Source organism: Pelodiscus sinensis, chromosome 7, assembly GCF_052426305.1.
Source record: "Pelodiscus sinensis isolate ZL-2025 chromosome 7, ASM5242630v1, whole genome shotgun sequence".
Classification (NCBI taxonomy): Eukaryota; Metazoa; Chordata; order Testudines; family Trionychidae; genus Pelodiscus; species Pelodiscus sinensis.
In genome coordinates this window covers 66367338-66388554 of record NC_143058.1, presented here as the reverse complement: position 1 = coordinate 66388554, position 21217 = coordinate 66367338, and the positions used below count along the sequence as shown (strand labels likewise).

The window sequence follows — 21217 nt, the reverse complement described above, 5'->3', positions numbered from 1 at the left end:
GGGGGGGGTAGGAATTCCACCCCTGGTGCTTGGTAAGGCAGCGAGTCAGACATTTTTGCTTAGCATCCCACTTTCAGCAAGAAAAATTATTTCAGGACCCCCCCTTCAAGTGTGCTAAAGACATTCATACTTGTGTACTACTAATGAAATATTGAGATGGGCGCAGAGGCAGAGACTCAGAGAACACTAGAACTGGAAAGACCCTTGAGAGGACATGGGGTCCAGTCCCCTGCCCTCACAGCAGCACCAAGCTCTAGCTAGATCATCCCTGACAGATGTTTGTCTATCCTACTCTTAAATATCTCCAGAGACGGAGATTCCACAGCCACCCTCGGCAATTTATTCCAGTGTTTCACCCCTCCTGTGACAGGACGTTTTTTCCTAATGTCCAACCTAAGCTCCCTTGCCGCAGTTTCAGCCCATTGCTTCTTGTCCCGTCCTCAGAGGCCAAGGAGAACAATGTTTTCCCTCCTTTTAACACCCTTTCCGCTCTCTGAAGGCCCCCGTCACGTCCCCTCCCAGTCTTCTCCTTCCCAAACCGAACAAGCCCGGTTCTTTCAATCTTCTCTTGTCCGGCACGTTCCTCACTCCTGCTGCTCTTCTCTGGGCCATCTCCAATCTCGCCACCTTTCTCCGAAGGCGGAGCCCAGAAGCGGGCGACCGAGGCCCACCCCGCGCTGAGTAGAGCAGCAGGCCTGCCCCGCCCTGCTCGCAACACCCCCCCCCCCCCCCCCCGCCGCACGCAGCCCAGTCAGGTTTGCTGCAGCGGCGCTCGTGGGGCACTCAGACCCCTCGTCCCCTCCCGCGGGACCCCAGGCAGCGGCTGCCCGCCCGCCCGCCGTGACTCTGCCCGCTCCCGCCCGGGCGTGTCTCCACAGACGGGCCCAGCGCTGCTGAGGCGGGAGGGAGGCCTGAGGGGCTGGCGGGCTCTGCTGCATGCGGCACTAGGCGCGCCCCCTGCCCGGCCGCCGTACACGACAGGAGAGGCCGGCCCCAGGGCCAGGGGAGGCGCCATTTCACCTCAGAGGCGGCCTCTCCCGGCAGCCCCTGCGCCCGCCTCTCCCAGGAGGCATTGCGGCGTTCCCCTCCGGCGGTTGGCGGCCGGTGCGCGGTGCCTTGTGGGAGGTGTAGTCCCGGCTGCGCGAGGCGGCCGTGCGGGCGCCGCAGAGAAAGACTCCCTGTCCCAGCGTGCCCCGCGGGCGGAGCCCAAACCAGCATGGCGGCGGCGGCTGGCCGGGGCGGCTCCGCGTCCCGGCTGTGAGCGGTGAGCGGGGCCGGGGCTCCCCTCGCAGCCCCCTGCTGTGCGGGGCCGATCCCTGTCACGTCGCGCGTGGGTGCCTGTGTCAGCCCAGCACGGGGGGGGGACAGTGGGGGTGCCCAACCCGCCTGAGCTCGGGCAGCCCCGGGAGCCGAGACCCACCGCAATCCCGGTCTGGGCCGAAGTGCCGCAGCCTGGGGTCCGCCCAGCCCGTTGAGAGGCGCTGCCTGGTAGGTGACTGCACCCAGCGGGGCGGAAAGGCACCCGGCCCTGAACGCAGCAAGGTCCAGGCTGGAAAGCGGCCTCCCAGCGCTGTGCGCTCCTCACCTCCTGGCCCTGGTGAACCGCGTGCGGCCCCTCTGCGACCCAGCAGGGTTCTGCGTGTGGCTTGTTTCCTGTTGCCCACAGAGAGGCTGTGTCTACATTGGCACAGTCTTGTGCGCACCAAAACTTGCTGCCTGTCTACACTGGCCGCCAGTTCTTGCGCAAGAACTCTGACGTTTTAATGTATGAATTCAGGGCTTCTGGCGCAAGAACTATCATGCTCCCGCTCAGGAATAAGCCCACTTGCGCAAGACCATTGGAGACAGGCAACATGAATTACTTGCGCAAGAAAGCCCTATGGTTAAAATGGCCATCAAAGCTTTCTTGTGCAAGAGAGCATCTACACTGGCATGGATGCTCTTGCGCAAAAGCACATGGCAGTGTAGATGTTCTCTTCTGGAAGAGTTTTTGCACAAGAACTCTTCTGCAAAAGAGTTCTTGCGCAAGATCATGCCAGGGTAGACGTAGTCAGAGGGTTGTTGGATTCCACTGGCTTCCGCCTGCTTAGATTTTTTTCCCTACCTTATTACTAAAGTGACACGCATGTGAAGTGAAGAGTGTGCTAATTGCATACAAACGGTGACAGTCGAAGCAGTGCAATTACTCTGCATCCAATCAAAGCACTGTTAGGGTTCAGTTGGCACACCCCGACAAATTCTAAGTAATCCAAGCATAATTAGCAAAACTACCCTATCCTGGGATACATCTTGGTTATAACAATCTCCTAGTCCAATGAGATGGAGGGCCACTCATGCAATCTCCTCACTAGCTTAGGTTGCCCATTGCTAATCTAGAGCATTGGGAAAACTCTCCCAGTGCTTATGCCAAGGCCACCTTGCCAGGTTAAAGTAAAAGTGCAGAAAAAGCCTAAATTGGTGTTGATTTATACCTGTTGTTTGCTTACAAGTCTGTGCATGCACATGCTTGCTTTGGAATTAGAGCCCTATTTTTACCAGACTCAAAATAGGGTTCTTTAGTTCCAAAATAAGTATGCACATATAGACTTGCAACTAGATTTCAAAGGTACACATTAAACCTTCAGAATTATCCCTCTGTATAGGTAAAAGCCTGAGCACTTTTGAATTTGAATTAACGTGTAGTACATAGCCAAATAAGATTGCAGTTTTTGTGCTAAAGAGTCGTTTTTGTTTTAATTGGCTCTCTGAAGGACTATAGTGTGGATTCACAATGTTTGGGGACTTATTTGAAGAGGACTTTTCCTTTGTATCAAATAATCAATGTGGAAAAGGGAAGAAATCGAAGTCCAAAGATACTGAAACTCCTGCTCCAAGGGAGTTCACCAACTTAAGTGGTATCAAAAATCAAGGCGGGACCTGCTACCTTAATTCTCTTCTCCAGACTTTGCATTTCACACCAGAATTTAGAGGTACTATATTTTAAAATATAACTTTCTAATGTAACTTTTATATTAGCCATGTTTGTTATAGTAGTGCTTAAGGGCCAACCAAGAATGGTGCCCCATTGTGCTAGCCACTGTACAGATATGAAAAAGACATTCCTTACCCCAAAGAGCATCAGGCTAAATAGATCAGAATCCCAGGATGGAGGGAAGAATTGAACACACCAGCAGGAGTGAAAGATGGGATAACAGCAAACACCATGACTGTGTCTAGACTGGCATTTTTTCCAGAAAATCAGCCGCTTTTCCGGAAAAACTTGCCAGCTGTCTACACTGGCTGCTTGAATTTCCGCAAAAGCACTGACGATCTCATGTAACATGGTCAGGGTTCTTGCAGAAATACTATGCTGCTCCCATTCGGGCATAAGTCCTTTTGTGCAAAGCTTTTGCGCAAAAGGGCCAGTGTAGACAGGTCAGATTTGTTTTCCGCAAAAAAGCCCCGATCGCAAAAATGGCAATCGGGGCTTTTTTGTGGGAAAGGGCATCTAGATTGGCCACGGATGCTTTTCCGCAAAAAGTGCTTTTGCGGAAAAGCGTCCATGCCAATCTAGATGCTCTGTTCCGAAAATACTTTTCATGGAAAACTTTTCTGTGAAAAGCATTTCCGGAAAATCATGCCAGTCTAGATGTAGCCCATGTTCCATGTTTTTCCCCCTTCTTTGGGATGTGGGAGGGGATTTATTCAAGAAGAGAAATGAATAAAAGACAAGAAGGTCAGGTATGGAGTAAAGCTGATGGGGGAGAGGGTAGGGTTGGGGTAAATAATCAAGACAGAGAAAATCCAGTTAAAACTGTAAAAGATTCTCTACATATCCAAAAGACCAAAGTTTCTGCTTTTGCCTCTACCAGCAATATATCATATTAATGCTGTTGTACTAGACATTCTGCACTGCCAATTGTCAGTTATTTATAAAACATTACATATTGAAAGCCAATTTCCAAAACTGTTCACTCCAGATAAGCTGTAGCTGCTGAGATGGAAACAAAGAGCAGGTAGTCCATAAAGCTATTCTCTCACTTCTGCAGAAAGATAAATATCATGTCTAGTTATATGTGTAATTCTCATCATATTGACACAAATATTGTCACACCTTCTTACTGCCGCTCATTCACTTTTCGTATAACTACTAACATAAGAAGCAGTGCTTCCAAGACAGCTAACCCTTTGTATATTTCTTAGTATTGGTATTTTATTTGGATGGGATGAAAATAAATTGGTACAAAAAAGTGCAAATGTCATTCAGGGATATATTTCTTAAGGTGCTTTTGGGGATATTTGTGATTGCTAACGGGACAACATGTAAACTTTTCACTGAAAGAATAAAAATATGATGTATGTATACAGATGCTTTATTTTGAAGTCGTGTTTCCTTTTCCATTACAGAAGCACTGTTTTCCTTAGGCCCTGAAGAACTTGGTTCTCTGGAAGATATCAATAAACCAGATGTTAAGGTGTTTAACTCTGCTTTTATTATTCTCTGCTGTAGGTTGAATCAGAAAAATGAGGGTTTGAATCAAGAGTGTAAATACAATATCTGACCATACTGAGAAATATAATAGCTTATGGAAAGGCAAGAATTCTGTTTTGGGCACTGTCAAAAGCCAGTGCACCAGTTATTTCTCCATAAGATCATAGGTCTTGATCTTACTTCTATAGAATCCAATGGCAAAAATCCTTCCGACTTATGGCAGAGCAAGAGCAGGCCCAAAACTTGTCCAGTACTGTTCCAGATTTTCTTTACTAATTAAGGCTTCTATTCTGTGACTTCTTGTTTGTGGTACTGCTGTTTCTTTCTGGAGCCTCACGGATGTTGTGGGTTACCTGTATATAAGATGTTACAGGGTGGAGTCTAATTTTTATTTTAAAAATGTTTGTTAGTATTGGAAAACAGATCTTGTTTCTGTATTCTATGATTTAATTAAATCTCCTATGGCCATGTTCCTTTGGTTTTTTTGAGTTACAAAAGAATACAAAATTCCCAAAAAAGTTACTGTTTATATTATGATAGATTAAATGTAGATTAATGATTTTTCTTTCTGTGTATTAATTTATCACTGTTGAAATAATGAACTTGAGTTTCTGTGTTTGAAGGGTAGCCGTGTTAGTCTGTAACTGAAAAACTTAAACAACAAATAGTCATACAACAAAGAAAGATTTGTACCCTGGACCCCTTACTCCATTTATCTGAAGAAGTGGGTTGTGCCCACGAAAGCTCATGATACCATCTACATTTTTTGTTAGTCTCTAATGTGCTGTATGACTATATGTTGTTTTTAAGTTTTTTTTAGTTTCTCTGAGATACTTAACTGAGAAGGATAAATAATTATCTAGATTTTGGAAAGAAAGGATGTATCCATGTTTATACAGTTGCGAATTAAGTAGGCCAAGTTATAATTAGAACATGAATGCTATTGGGTTGTTGGTGGCTTGTTCTCGCTTCTGTGCTAAATCCTAATTCATTTTATTTAAACTACTGGTTTTGAAGTTGTTTCCTGAAACTTTTTGTTTTTAAACATTTAGGTTCGAATAATTCCATTACAGTTACAACGATTATTTGCTCAGCTTTTGCTCTTAGATCAGCAGGCTGCATCTACAACAGATCTCACTGAGAGTTTTGGATGGAACAGCAATGAGGTATAGTATGGTATGAGTAAGGACATAGCTTGAAAGAGTTTCTTCCAAAAGAGAGAGAGGAGGCTTGAAATATTTTGACCTGTGAGAAAATGTCTTAATTTTTTTTTAAACTGGGAAATACATTTTTAATTGGGCAAGTATTCTGTTTTGTCTGCATCCCCAGTGAAAGTACATATATTATCTATTTCTGATGGAGAACAAGTAAATGGGTCTCTGCAGACACAAAATATATTTATAAAATATTTCAGTAGTTATTCATTTTTTGTTTGCTTGATGGCTTGTGGCTATAAGTCTTTTAAGAAAATCAGCACATATTTCATGTTACAAAAGAGAGGAATAGTCCCACTGTGTTCAGTGGAAGTAGTGTGTTTGACATGGACAATATTATGCATGAATATAGGAGAAATAATGGAAGGAAATTAAGGCTGAAAAGTAGTTGCACAGGGGTGGGGGTGAGAGGAACAAACTTAAGACAAGTCAGTATTCCTCTCTTGATAGTGGGCTGCTTTCACATTGTATCTTGCTTCCTTTTAAGGTCTTTATGTCTCTAATGTAACTGTTTATTGCTTTTAGAAAATGTTTAATCATAGTATGGAAAGCAGCAGATTGCACTAATAAACCCTTTTAAAAATGTATCCTGTGTTGTCTTGTAGGAGATGAGACAACATGATGTACAGGAGTTAAATCGCATTCTGTTCAGTGCTTTGGAAACTTCCCTTGTGGGGACTTCTGGACATGATCTTATTAATCGGTTATATCATGGAACTGTTGTTAACCAGATTGTTTGTAAGGAGTGCAAGAATGTCAGTGAGAGACAGGTAAATTCATAGGCATGTTATAGCATAGCTTGTTGGCAACTTGTTAACCAGGTTCTGGTTAATTGCAGAAGTTCCATTTCCAGTACTTGTAAATGCTTGCTTAATCTAGGAAAATATTCCAAGCAAATTAATTATTTTGACAATTCTAATAATGTATTGGAACTGTGCAGCTTTTATGTGTTAGGACTCTGCAGTCTTCTAAACACGGGAAAAATTCTAGGCTTATTTGTTCATATTGAATCTTGGCTGGTATTCGTAAGCTGTGACTACAGTGAGGCATGAGTCATCAAAAATAAACCGGTAGCACTGGTAGTATGTAGCTGAGTTGCCATGTATCACCTAGGGTAGATATGGTTAGAGATATAAGTAACAATGTTACTACAGTGAAACTCCTTTTGTTTTATTCACATTTTGCAATCTATTTTTACTTTCCCTAATCTGTCTGACGTGTGTTTTACAACCAGGATTTCTGACAAAGCTGAATTCCTCACAAAGAGGAATGAAACAGTATTTTTAAAAACTTACAAATACTAGTATCACTGAAGTAAAGTGAAGAGAGAAATAAATTTCCTTAATCCTGACACATGACTTACATTAGGGATGTAAAATCCCAGTTAACCAACTGAACATGAGCTCCAGGCTGGGGGCTGCTCCAGCTTAGCTTGGAACATGAGCCGCCTCTTTTCGCTGCGGGCCACCTGCCCATGGCAGGTGGGGAACTGTTCCAGCTCCTACCGGTTAGCCAAAACTGGTAAGCATTACCTGCATAGGGTGATGCTTACCGGTTAACTGGGTAACCTGTTAACCTTTCACATCCCTAACTTACATAAATGTGTTTCTTTATATTTAACAAATCTGCTATTGTACCTACAGGCAAGTGTGCTGCAGTATACCAAATATCAAAATTCAGCTTTGTTTGCACAATGTGTTTACTTTGGTTCTCTGCTGTATTATTATATAGGAGGATTTTTTAGATCTAACAGTGGCAGTCAAGGATGTATCTGGCTTGGAGGAGGCCCTCTGGAACATGTATGTGGAAGAGGAATATTTTGAAAATGATAACTTGTACCGATGCGGAGCATGCAACAAACTGGTTGAAGCAGCAAAGGTAATGGGTTTCTTGGTCCATAGCATCCAGTTTAACAGCAGTTCAGGAATTTGGATAAGTAGGAAGAGCTTTGGCACTCTCTGCCAAATTGGTTACTATATAAACTCTTAGCTGTCAACTTAAGCAGGAAACATGTGAGAAGACCTCTCATTTTTCCTTCTGCTATGAAACTAGTTAAAGAAATTTTGAAAGTATTTTATGTCTTGTATGTAACATGTACATTGTTGCTGTTTCTTATGAGACCCTGGATGGATGGGGTAAGGTTTGGGCAAATAAAGTATCAGTTCATCAGTGATAATCTTCTAGAGCTTATCTAGACTACACTAAACTGTCGAAAGAGGATATGCAAATTCCCTGGTAATTTGCATGTCGTCTTCCGATCTCATTTTTGAAAGTGGAGCTTTTTCGAGGTTTACACAGTTTTTCGACAAAGGGGGGGTTCGCCGAAAAAGCCGCATTTAAACTACTTTCTCTTTTGAAAGCTCTCCTCTTTCGACACTTTAGTGTAGTCTAGATAAGCCCGTAGTGATTTATAGCACCACTTCAGCACGTGCTAGTTTAGTCTGAGTTAGCATCCAAGTGTTCGTTCAGGTTTAGCAAATTAGACAATTTTTCTGACGGTCTGTCAGTGTTGAGGAGCAGCTTTCTTCCCTTACCGTAAAACAGTGGTCTCCAACCTTTTTACACCCAAGATCACTTTTTAAGTCCCAGAACAGGTGAAGATCTACTGTCCCATCCCTTTCTTGAAGCCCCCATCCTCTCTATTCTCCTGTCCATCACTTGCTATCCCCAGCCCTTATACACTCTGTTAAACAGTTTATTTTTAAATTATGCAATATATAACATTAAAATCACATGTTTATAGTTATGAAATAAATGGTCTGTTTTTAATTCATGCTATTTAAATGTCAAATGAAGCATTTACAATTATACATTTTGTTCTCTGCTATTTTGTAAATCTAAAATCAAGTATTGATAATTATATATTTTTTCTTCCAATAACAAAGTCTCAGTGTGACACCTGTGAATGAACAGTATCTGCCAGTGTCTTGAAGTCTGGGTTGTAGTCTGAGATTGCTAGTCATATACGGTCCATCAGATGGGCATCTGTGATCCTGCGCTCAGCCTGGGAAGCTAGCTAGACGCAGCTTCCCTGGGCTGAGCGCAGGGCAGCCGGGCTGGAGGGAAAAGAAGCGGCTGCCCAGCCAGCTGGCCATGGTGCTCAGCCAGGGTGCACCAAGCTCCACGTGGGCAGGCGCAGAGGAGAAGCTGCTGATCAGTTGGAGCGCGGGGCAGCCGCTTTCAGCTGAAAGCCACAGTCAGCTTGCTGGGGTGTTTCAGCCCTCCCGACCTTCTAGCTCCCACCATTCCTCGTAGCTACTCACCTGTGGTGTTGCTCGGTGAGTAGCTGCTCCTCAAATGAGGAAATCTAATGTAAATGTACTGTGCAGGCGTGCAGTTCAGAGAGGGCTCAAGATCTATTCTTAGAGCCCCTGAGATCTACCGGTAGATCGCGATCTACTGGTTGGTGACCACGACCGTAAAATTATCCCCATTGTGGGTGGAGGTGAGACTGGAGAGGGCAGGCTGCATCTAAAGAACTTTGAGTACATCAGAAGGTTACAACTGTTTGGTGCAAACAGTTTTATTAAAAGCAGATTATGAAAGAATCTTACTTTCCCATTGAGACTGATGGCTCTGGGCAGGATTTGACAGATCCTCTAATCAAAGGCTACAAAATTTCCCTGGCTAATCGGAGTGTTTCCTAGCTCTTTTTACAGATTGGATAAACCAATTGTTAAATGCCTGTCCCTGATGTACATTAGCACTTCCACTCTTGCTGCAGTTAGTGAATCTGCATGAATGCAAAGATATAATTCCAAATTTTCCCTGTGTAGGCATACTTTCAGAATCAGGAAGCTGCTTTGTGACTCCCACTCTGCCAATGGAGCTAGAGCAGACTCTGCTCTTTTCATCTTTTTCTGGTCCTGATTCTGTGAAGGATATTGGCTGAACCTCTTTGAGCCTCTTGCATTTCTAGCCTTTGATGCAGGGGAATTCTGTGATACTGCACAATGCAGAATCTTGCAGACAATACTGTACATGAAGAATCTCCACAACAACTCCCCTCCCCCCCCCTCCAATGGGCTGTAAAGATGTTGGCTGCTACTAGGGGCTGCTGGACTCAGCAGAGCCCAGCTCATAAATAGAAGACAAGAGGGTGGGGTGAGGGAAATTAAGGGTTCCCTGCACACCCTAAAGGAAGAAGGTAGTGGAGTGCAAAAAACTCTGTGCAAGCCCAGGACCCCACATCAGGCTTTCTCTCCTTGGTTGGGCTCTAGAAGGGTAGGGTCTGTCAGCGTCTGGGGGCGGGAAATCCACTGCTGATTAGTAGGGAGTATGATTGTCTGAGGGGGAGGAGGCTCAGCTGGGCTCTGGGGAGGAGGGAGTGTGATTTCCCGGCTGGGGGGGAAGGTCCATGGCTGGATTCTAGGGGGCCTTCTCCTGGTAGTTTGAGAGTTGTGTTTAGAATAGAGAGCGTGCTGCTTCTTATCTGTCACAAACCTATACGTAAAACTTTTTGTTCTTTTTACAGTCTGCTAAACTACGTAAGTTGCCTCCCTTTCTTACTGTCTCACTCCTGAGGTTTAACTTTGACTTTGAGAAGTGTGAGCGATACAAGGAAATGAGCTGCTATACGTTCCCTATCCGGATAAACCTCAGGCCTTTTTGTGAGCAGGTTTGAACAGTTTTATCTTAATTTGTTCTCTGGCTGCATATGTGGGAAATTTATCTCCAGGATGAGCCATATTTCATTTTATCTCCTTGGTCAGGTCAGAGGCTATTTACTGGAGAACCTCTATGGCTTTCCCTCTGACTCCAATCTGTCCTTCCAAAAGAGATTTCTTTTAATAGTATTGGAAATTGTAATATTTCCTGTGTGAAAGCAAAGCTTTAATGTGTAGTATTGACAAATGGAAAAATCAATAACAGCATAAGACTTAATTGAACATTCTCAGGCAAAAACCTCATTAGCTGAAAATTAGTTTTTGTGTTGGTATTGCCTAATAGCATTGCATAGCAACTCAGTTGTAAAATCACCATGGATTTGGTCTTTAAAGTTCTACAAATTGGCAGTTGAGGAAGAATTTTTTCAACATTAATTTTAATGGAGGAGCTTATTATTATTTTGCTTTTATTTTAATTTTTTTAAAAAGGCTACATTTGAGTTATTTTGTTAATCTCTGCAAAATTTCAAGAATTAACAAAGCCTTATAGAGGATTTGGTAAAATTAGTCATCCACGCCGATATTTCTCAAGAAGTCACTTTTATCATAGAATTCCTAAACATTTACTTCTAACTTTCCAGAAAATTACAACTATGCCTAGGAGTAAGTGGTATAAACTTTGTTTATGATAATCTTTTGTTTGGAAACAAACATGTTTTCAACAGCATTCAATTGAAATATTCAGCGTGGTATTAGCTAATGGAGCTCCTAGCTGTTCTTCAATAAGTATGAATAGTTATTTCAGGGACAGCTGAGTTGGCATGTTTCATACTTTTATGCTGAACATAAGAATGGCCATACTGGGTCAGACAAAGGTCCGTCTAGCCCCGCATCCTATCCTCCGACAGTGGCCAGTGCCAAGTGCCCTGGAAGTGACGAACAGAACATGAAATTTCCAAGTGATCCATCACCTGTCGCCCATTCCCAACTTCTGACAAACAGGCTACGGACATCATCCATGCCCATCCTGGCTAATACCTATTGATAGACCTATCTTCTGTGACTATATCTAGCTCTTTTTTGAACTTCATTTTAGTCCTGGACTTCATAACATCTTCTGACCACTGTTATTGAAAATATTTTATTTCTAAAGTAGTTAAATGCATTTTTGGCTTGGTCAAATGTATCTCTGACTCTGGGATAGTGGTGGATAATGGAGAACTGCATTGATGGCTCTGTTTCCCCATAAATTGCCTGAAATTTTATCCGTAGTGTAAAATCCTCTTTCCAGTTGTGTGAAAGACTTATAGAATGCATTAATTTCCTTTTCTTTTAGACTCATTTGGATGATTCGGAGTACATATATGAGCTGTTCTCTGTTATTATACACAAAGGTGGCTGCTATGGAGGACACTACCATGTATATATCAAAGATGTAGATGCACTGGGAAATTGGCAATTGAAAGTAAGTTTAGAACACTCATTTTGTGTGGCTTTTCTCCTGCTTGGTGAGTTTCAATTCCTTGAAATGCTGTAATGTTTTTAATATACACTTTGTATCAACGAAAATAGTCTAGTAAGGCCTTCACTTAAGCTTTCCTATACTGAGAACAGACCACTTATACAGCTGAGGAATTATTTCTTCTAATCAGAGACTGGAAACCGCATCAAACTTTGTGACTTGATTTTGATTGTCTATTTCCTATCCTGCTGTGTTAGGTCACAGCATATGGTTTAGACAGTGATTTTGGCTCCCAGGCGCCTACCAAGTTTAGAATGTTAGACTTTCAGCATTGTCTCTGATGCTGGCCAACCTGTATCAGAAATTGAAAATGATTTCAGCAGCTATAGTGTTCAATGTCCTGTATGAGGTTTGATAGTCCTCTTCAGGAATTATTTTGTTACAATGTGAAAGTTCTTGGAATTTCTATTCACTGAATCTTGTTTGCACTGGCAATCTTTGAATCTAACATTTGTCATCTCCTCTAATAATTCTGTGAGAGAGAAGAATCTGTGCTAGAAATCAAAATGAAAAATATGCATTTCTGTTTGACATACTAATCTTTATTTCCATAGCCTTGTAGTAAGGACCCCATAAATGATCTTTTTCAGGAGGAGGAAAGCAAACTGATGTCTAAAGAGAAGGATCAGAAAGAAACTGAAAATGTCAAAGAAATGGAGAATCCGCTGACAGTCCTGAAAGAGATCTTATCAGAGGTATGGTATGTAAACATCTTTACTGCTCCCAATTAATTACTGATCTGAAAGTGGGGTGGGAAATGTAGAGAGAGGATAAGTGGGGGGTGGAGGAGTGGGGAAAATCTAAACTTGACCTAATAATTCAGCAAGGAGCTGAATTATATTAAAAATCAGTTTTACACTTTCAGTGTATAATACAAGTAGTCATTCACTGGTTCTCTCTGAATACTTGTTTGGCTACGCCATTAATTATTTAAAGTAGTTTACCCAAGCTGTTTCAAAGGCTAGTAAAATCAATTGGTTTATTACCATTTCTGTTTATTGTATATTTCTTGGTGTGTTTGTGGTTTCCCCCACCATTTCATCAGCTCAAAATCTTTAACTATATTCTGTTAGGAAGAATCTAAACAAATTCCTGTGGATCAGTTAGGGCAGAAACTACTGGAGAAGAAAGGAGTGTCCTGGAACAAAAAATACCGGAAACAATATGGACCTATACGAAAGGTAACAAAAATAGAAAAATCGACATAGATACATTAGTTAATTTTAACTAAGCCTAAAAGTTTAAGATTTTTAAACTGGTGATTTTATGAAATTTCAAATATTAATAATAATAGCAGTGGCTCTTCTTTCCCAGCAAGTAATCTGTAATGCAAGTCTAATTTATGAATGAAAATACAGAAAGCAATGTATTTAGAAATGCCAGTACATATAAAGATGCTAATAATTTAAAAATACAGTGTTCTTGAACTAGCAGCTCAATTGTCATGATGGTAATGAAACTCTTATTCTGAATCCTTCTCCTTGGTAGTTCAGAACTCATCCAAAAAATTACCACTTGAGCTAAATTCTCAGGCTTGGCAGCTTAAGAATTGCATTGCAATAGAAAAGGAAACTGCTGGATTTGAATTTTGAGTTTGAATTCATTTTTAACCTTTTGAGTGATTTATCTTGAGAGTATGACACAGGCCTATGGGGTGGTCATTACTCTTTAATTCTTATCAGGCCAGACAAATGTTCACTACCCCCACTATATTGCTGTCATAGTATTTATCTAAGAAGAATGTTGTGTGAGGTATCAAATGAAACCTTATATCACAGTGGTCATATGTAGGGATGTTCAGAAGCATGTACTTTGGTAATTGTAGCTGACAAAAATGAACAGATAAGCAGCTCTACATTTAAAGGCTGTTGGGAGCTGGCGTGCAGTCAGGCTGACTCAGTCCTGGCTCATACCAGGTTCTGGCAGCTATCCCCGCTGTGTTTCTGCGAACAAGAAAGGAAGATTCCTGCCCTGAGAAGCCTTCAGCCTAAGGTTTAACACATGAGGGGAGCAATGAAAGGGGTTTTCTATACAAATTAAGGTGAATCACTCTAGGAAGCATGGCAGAAGCAGATTTTTCAGAGCAACCTAAAAGTGGGCATTACTTCAGGGAGAACAAACTATGCAAAGAAGGCCTGAAATTGGCAAATACAGCTTTGCACATGTAATAGATGTGTCTTTCATTTTTCTGTATTTTTCTTCCTTTTCAGTATTTGCAGAATCATTCTCAGATATTTCTACTCAGTCCTGATGAAAATAAGGTTAGTCTCAAGGAAATGTACCATAAGCTCCAATTTGGGTCAGATTCCCAAGGACAAGGTCTGCAAAGCCCTTCTCAGGACAGTGATGTCCAGTGGACTTCAGAAAGTCTATGTACAGTGTTGAAGGACAACACCTCTGGTTCCCATTGGTTTGACTTGAATGATTCAAAAGTCCAGCCCATTAAGGAGAAGGATATTGAGAAACAATTTCAGGGTAAAGAGAGTGCCTACATGCTGTTTTATCGAAAATCCCAATTGAAAAGACCACCTGAAGGTATGAAAAATATTCACCTTGATGGATTTTTCTTCCCTCCACAAAATTCCTTTTACTTAAAACACACACACACACACACACACACACACACACACACACACAATCAACAGTCCAGCAGTGGAGTTCTGCTCAAAAGGAGTAGAAAAATGCTCCCACTACAAAGTGGAGGAAAGTGTTAGCAGGAAATTCAATTAAGTGGTGTGAATAGTGGTGATAAATTAGGCAGTTAATGGTCTCCAGTTGCCAATATTTTCCAGCATCTTCCACAAACAGACACATAAGTCACTCGTGTAATGAAAATACACTATAAAAACGTTGATTGTAATAGTTATGCCTAGTATTTAATTAAATAAAACGTAATAGGAGTATAAACCGAAATAAAATGTGCATGTTGTATCTACCTGCAATTTAAGGTTCCATTATAAAAGAACCCACCACCTTCTTCATTAAAGAATTTAAAAGACTACTGCATTGGGAGGACTGGCTTTGAGAACCCTCTCCTAGTACTGTCAGTAGGGCTTTATACAACTAGAACCAAGCTAATCAGCTTGCTTTGGTCACAGCACAAGCAAATCCAAGATACCGGGTTCCTGACCATCTTTTGAATGAAATGGATGCTGCCAACATTGAACTGCACAAGAGAAGGTATGTAATATAGCCATCAATAATTTTCATTTGGAGATCTCAAAGTGCTTTACAAAGGAAGCAAAGTATCATTATCCTAATTTGGCAGATGGTATTGATGCATATTTGATATGCTTTTTTAAAAGGATGGACTGTGATTCTGCAGACTATAATATTGATTTGCATCTCCATTTGGGCTCTCACTATAAACTTTACAACGGGGCCTTACACCCATCGCTTTCTCGGAAGGACAGTGTGCTGGATCTGACTATTGATAAAAGAAAAACCCTGGGAGATGTCCGGCAATCGATATTTCAGGTATTTACTCTTTTCTGAGCGTTAACATAAACATTGTATCTTTACAGTGACAACATAAAATTGTGGATGTGACTGTGCTCTGTATTCCAAGAAGAAAAAAATGTCTGTAGTATTTGATATTTTGCTGTCTGAAAGACTACTTAAAATCATAGAAGAGTAGGTTTGGAAGAGACCTCAATCAGTTTGAAACATTGCTGAGGGGTTACAACTTTCTTACTTTTTTCATAATCTGTTTTATTTATACCCATTAGCTGTTGGAATTTTGGGAAGGAGACATGATTCTCAGCATTGCAAAGTCTCTACCAGCTGGACTTCATCTTTACCAAACACTTGATGGTAAGACCAGCATAAAATAAGACTTCATTTCTTATTTGCATCCTTTATATCTTGCTTATGGCATTGTGAAGATATTCCATTTCTGAGCTTATTGGATGAATATATTACATTTTATTAACCTCAGTGTTCAGTTTGACCTATTTGCAATCCAGTGCAATTTCTTCAGTCTTGATCCTATTTATGGGAAACTTAACTTAGGCTGTAAGCTGTGTGGAACAGAAGCTGTTATTTATTTGTGTGTGTTCAATACCTAAGACAGTAGAACCTGGTCCACGACTAGGAACCATGATAATACATATAATAAATAAAATAATATTACAACATAATAAAGTTTTATGATCCTTACACTGGCTCTTCTGTGAAACCTTTGGGAAGCAGGATGCAAAGTTCAGGTCTCTTTTTGAGAATTAATCAGATTTGCAGATGTGTACAATTTTATTAGTAGTATTTATCTAATTCTTAAGATCTCAGAGGCCGGATAGTAGCAAACAGAAGTGGACTGGACTTGTTAAGCTGAGTGAAAACTTTAAGAGGAAAGGGTTTTTTATATAAATAGCACAATATACAGCTCAATTAAGATATAATGAATTTGTCTTTTATTAGTCTTGACACAACTTCATATGGCTTTGTCATTTTAGATATTAGGACAGACATTTAAAAAAATCTTTACTTCTTGTTGAGCGATATGCAGTGTCCATTGCTTCAGTTTTTACTTGGGTAGGTCATGGTCTGTCTGCCTCAGAAAACTAGGTTGCCAAAAATGCTCAAGTAATATTTGTATAACATAAATGTCAGAAAAACAGAAGCTAAAAAAAAGTTTGTAAGTGTTCTTGCAAATTTTCATGTGTTCTTTGTGGATTTAAAGTAATTGTCATTTAGTCTGTATTCTGGTAAGAAGATGGAGCTAGTTGCATGCTAAAGTTAAACATAAAGACTTAGATGTCAGATGCTGGCTCTAAGGATACAGTACATGACTACTTTAACAGTTATTTATTAAATATAAAAATGTAAATTTAAATCTTGTATAGCAAGTTATTGATCATACAGATAAGAGATTAATGTTACAGCCCTGCAGAAGGATTTGCCTAGGTGGACCCTTATGTCTACCAAAAGGCCTGTTGACTCCACAGAGGTATATGGGCCTGGGTCACATTACATGACTGGGCCCTCTTCTTCATCTGTTCTTCAGACTTTACATCTAGAGGGAACATCCGAATGTTACAGAAATCTATTCTGTGTCCAGTTTGCCAGCTGACATGAGTTACCTACTGGGAAAAACTTGATGATTTGATCTTTTCAGGAGATGAGATGACTTTGGCTGGCATTGGACTTGCCGATGGGGCAGATGTCTTTGTGTGGAATGGCAAGGAGGTGAGAGAACAGGAAAATAGATCCTATTTTACATTGCTCGAGAAGCTGATTTTTTTCATATAAGCAAAAGGTTTCTGGTCGTGTAAAATCCCTTAAAATGCTTTTTTGAGGCATGCTGGCAATATTTGACCAACCTCCAAATATGGTAGCACTGCTTCAGCCTCCTTCACAGATGGTCCCCTCTCTGCTGCTTGTGAATATACCTTTCATGATCCTCAAGGTACATTATTTTCCTGGTAGGACATGGGTATGTAAACAGAGTGTACCACATACAGTGTGTGATAGTCCATCAGATTCCCAGATGATTACTTCATAGATTTTTTTTTAATTCCATAGAAAATAAGCTGTAGTAAAGTCTTAAATTTACTATCTGTTTGGTCGGTTTATGATGCAGTATAGGTGCTCAGCTGCACAACATCCAGCAAACAGCTACATTTGCGTCAGTGATTGACACCATATGTAAAAGCATAATTCATTGAAACACAGCATGCTCTCCTTGGATCACTCTCTTCTTTTGAACATAAAGGCTTCTGTTTAGTTTCAGCATCAAACATCTAAAATGCAACAGTTATGTAGTATTGGGAAATGGCTTGCCTACAGAAGTATTAGTTTCTGTTATTTCTAAATACTTCATTTTTCTATAATAGAGTGAGCTATTATAGGGAATCTTTTATACCTTGTTGCAAAATATGTGTCCGGTTCCAATTAGAAATTCAGTGTAAAACATCCAATAACTAATTAAAACAAATGTAATGTCAACAGTTTCAGCTTTATTCTTGACATGCACATTTATTTTTGTTCCCTTGCTAATCTTCACAGTATCCCAACTTTTCTTTAAAATTACTTTAATTTTTGAGCTGCCTTGGTCTATTTCTTACGTATTTTTACACTGAATAAACATGTATCATTCATAAATATCTTAAAGGGGTAAATCAGTGAGGGTTGACGATGATTATCTGTCTGACTGAAACTTAGATGCAGTATGTTAGTGTTCAGATCCAGGTAATATCGCTGCAGGTGTTCCCAGGAGTCTATGCTAAAAGATTTAAATAATCCCATTACCATCCCATTTTTTCCCCCTTTACCACCAGTATTTTCAGGATGGATGCTGTGTTACAGGAATCCCTGCCCTCCCAGCATTATAGCCTTTTTTTGGCACCTTTTATGTTCTTTAGCAAGCTCTTCAGGTGGAATTCAGTCAGGAGAGTTTTAATTCTAATGAGGTGGGGAAAAAAGCAAGACTTCCTTGTCTTGAATGCCTGAGCAGCTAGAACCATCCGTGCTTTGTTGGCTCTTGCGGTTGCTGATTACCCTTCATCTGCAGATGTTGCATGTGTCCTACAGGTCGGTGGTATGGAGGTGTTACCAGGTCTTGACCATGAACCTGTGCTCCTAAATGTTCTTCGTTTGGCGGGCTATAATGAAGGAGGAAGAGGTCAGCATTTCAGAGAATCCCAGCATGTCATTCCAAGCAGTGCAGAACTGAGTACCCTGTGGAAAGCCTTAGCATCGCCAGGGGGGATCATCTTAAAGAACAGTTCAGGATCTGACAGAGAGCTGGAGAATTGGAAAGTCATTTGTGAAGAGGATATGAAGAGCACAGTCAGAAGTGTTGGTCTGGCAGATGGAAGCTCGATATTAGTTTTAGATAGCCACGACCAAAGGTAGCTGTCATAATTTTTTCTTTCTTCAACACTTGTTAGGTTGATGTAAGGCAGCTGACATTGAGCTAACTCTGTAAGCAACTACACAAAAATGTCACTCCTGCCGATGTATCTTTTCTGCTATCCCAACTTGAGTCCATCCCCACAAGAGGTGTAGACTCATCGTTGGTTTAGTTAGATTGATGTAGTCTCAGTGTGCTTTACATCAACTATGGCTGCCTTCCAGAAGCCGTCCCACCATGCTGCACAGTGACAGTTCAGTCGGTGCAAGTGCTCATGGCGAGGATGCATGGCGCTGGCCCAAGGAAAGTAGCATGGACATGCAAAAGCAATTCAAATACTGCGATGGCGGAATGCCGCTGTAACTTAGGTCAATGTAATGTTGTAGTATTGACCTACCCTTAGATGCTCTACTGTCAAATCCCCTTTGAAAATTGAAATTAGGCTCCTAACTCCCCAAGACATTTTTAAAAAATGTACCCATAACTATTTCAGTTTGTACAATACCTGCCTATGAAGGACTCTTAAACTGAGGGGGGCCTTTGGGTGTCACCATGCTACAAGTAGGCGTAATAATACCTAGTTTATATATAAACAATAAGACACTGTGGCATTTAGCATTCTACCTCAGCATAAGTAATGTGCATTTTTCCTACATTTTTTGCTTACATATAGTATATAAATCTGTGCTCTAACTATGTCTTGTTTGCAGTTTGGTGAATATGGCAAGTGGCAATTTGACTGCTTTTACACATGATATCAGCTGGCTACAAGTTAAAAATTTCTGCCGGTTGGAAGCAGAGGAAAAGCAAGTTAAAATCACTGCAACTGTTGAAACAGTGAGTAATTCGGGGGTTAACAGAATTCTTCCCTTACTCTGCCCACCTTCTTCAGTGCAGTTGGGCTAATCGCGGGGAGTAAAATCCTGGCCCTATTTAAATCAAAGGTGAAATTCCCATGGACTGCAGTAAGATCAGGATTTCACCTTGGGACTTTTCAGTTGAACTTATGTCAGAAAACAGCATGGGGGAGAGGCAGGCTTGGAGTTGTCACCTGTAAGAGCCTGAATAAGCTGCATAGTCTGTGTACTTGAGACAGACACCTGTGTATCTGATTTGAAAAAAAAAAACTAATTCCATAATGTATCCACAACCTATACAAGGCTAAAATTCACTGAGATAGACTGTAGTAATCTTCTACAACAGCTTTTCTGTGTGGTCGTCATGAAAACAGTGTGTTTTATGCGATTGTCTTCGAGAATAAAACTTTAAATATCTCTTTATGAAGAAAATAGTTCTTTTTGTTACAAAGTTACAATGGAAAAAGTGATGGGCTGTCTTTGTGTGTGTGTGTTTTGCAAGATCTTAACAGTAAAATAACAGAAGGAATCTGTGCAGTTTCATCAAACGCGTAAATTATTCAACTGGCTTTTGGTTTCTGTGTAATGTCCACATCTTTTATTGCTTCTTTTATGTGTATTTTACATGTTAATTACTTCCTGTACAAGTTCTCAAACTCCCCTGTCTTCTGAATCTGATTCCCATCCTTTGAAACCTTTTCATTTGATTTCATCGTCTGCTATTTATACATCTGAGTTGTCTTCTTAATCTCCTTCTACATTAACTACAGCTTCACTTTCCTAAATTTGTCATTAAGATATAATTCCCCTATGGCTTCACTTGCTCTTTCTCCCAATGTTGTTTTGTCCTACAGAAAAAACATTAAACATTATGTGCCACATAGTGTGTCAATTTCTAGTTGGTGAATTTTCTTTTGGGCTGAAGTCTGATTAAACTGATAATATATTAAGGAGCTATTTTATCAGATCAGCACAATGAAAGAGAATTTAATGCATCGTAAATAAATAGTAATAGTTTTAATGCTTGAACACCATATGTATATATTTTGTGCGCGTGCATGCGCGTGCGCACACACCATTTATACTCTGTTTTTGTGTACCCTAAAATGTAGTCACTAATATTTCTCTCTTAGGTGATGTCAGATATCAAAATTAAAGCAATACAGGAGCTGCAATTAGGGGAGGATCTAGGTAAATAACTTCAATAATATTTTAGTTGGTGATATGTTGGTTTCTGGTTGCTGGATGGCTTTTAGAGTTTACAGAAGGAAGATGGCTTTTAGTGTTTACAAATGGGAGATTACCTGAGAGATGGAAATTGCTTTTTAATATTAAAGCTTTAAAAAGTTTTTTCTGCTGCAGGATGTAAGGGATTTGGTTCTCCTCCAGTTGGGAATAAAATAACAGCTTCCTGGTGACAAATACTATAACGTACCAGACTGACTGCTGATGAGAATATGTATATTCTAGTAGCAATCTAATTTGTACTCACCCACTACTTTTCCTAGGAGCCATTTTTTGTAGGCCAACTTGTTTACTTGTTGTTTTTTTAATTGCGCATGGAAGTAATTCTAAGACTGCTGGTAACTTGGCTTTCTATAACACTTAGGCTACGTCTACACTGGCATGATTTTACGGAAATGCTTTTAACGGAAAAGTTGTCCGTTAAAAGCATTTTTGGAAAAGCACGTCTAGA

At 40.7% G+C, this 21217-nt stretch overlaps 1 protein-coding gene across 4 annotated transcripts in view; it reads left to right on the top strand.

The window, feature by feature from the left end:
• The first annotated feature begins 1114 nt into the window (after window positions 1-1114).
• USP40 (ubiquitin specific peptidase 40) overlaps window positions 1115-21217 on the top strand; it is a 42171-nt gene continuing 22068 nt past the window's right edge. For 3 of the 4 annotated variants that reach the window (XM_075934094.2, XM_089779971.1, XM_089779972.1), the window contains exons 1-18: window positions 1115-1264; window positions 2751-2969; window positions 4387-4454; window positions 5524-5637; window positions 6291-6455; window positions 7417-7563; window positions 10160-10303; window positions 11629-11757; window positions 12405-12509; window positions 12888-12995; window positions 14025-14349; window positions 14913-14994; window positions 15120-15291; window positions 15543-15627; window positions 16928-16998; window positions 18343-18662; window positions 19375-19501; window positions 20655-20712. In XM_075934094.2, coding sequence (XP_075790209.1) covers window positions 2771-2969; window positions 4387-4454; window positions 5524-5637; window positions 6291-6455; window positions 7417-7563; window positions 10160-10303; window positions 11629-11757; window positions 12405-12509; window positions 12888-12995; window positions 14025-14349; window positions 14913-14994; window positions 15120-15291; window positions 15543-15627; window positions 16928-16998; window positions 18343-18662; window positions 19375-19501; window positions 20655-20712 — 2419 coding nt within the window. In that variant the 5' untranslated portion in view covers window positions 1115-1264; window positions 2751-2770. The other variant, XM_014573888.4, reaches the window with a different exon arrangement.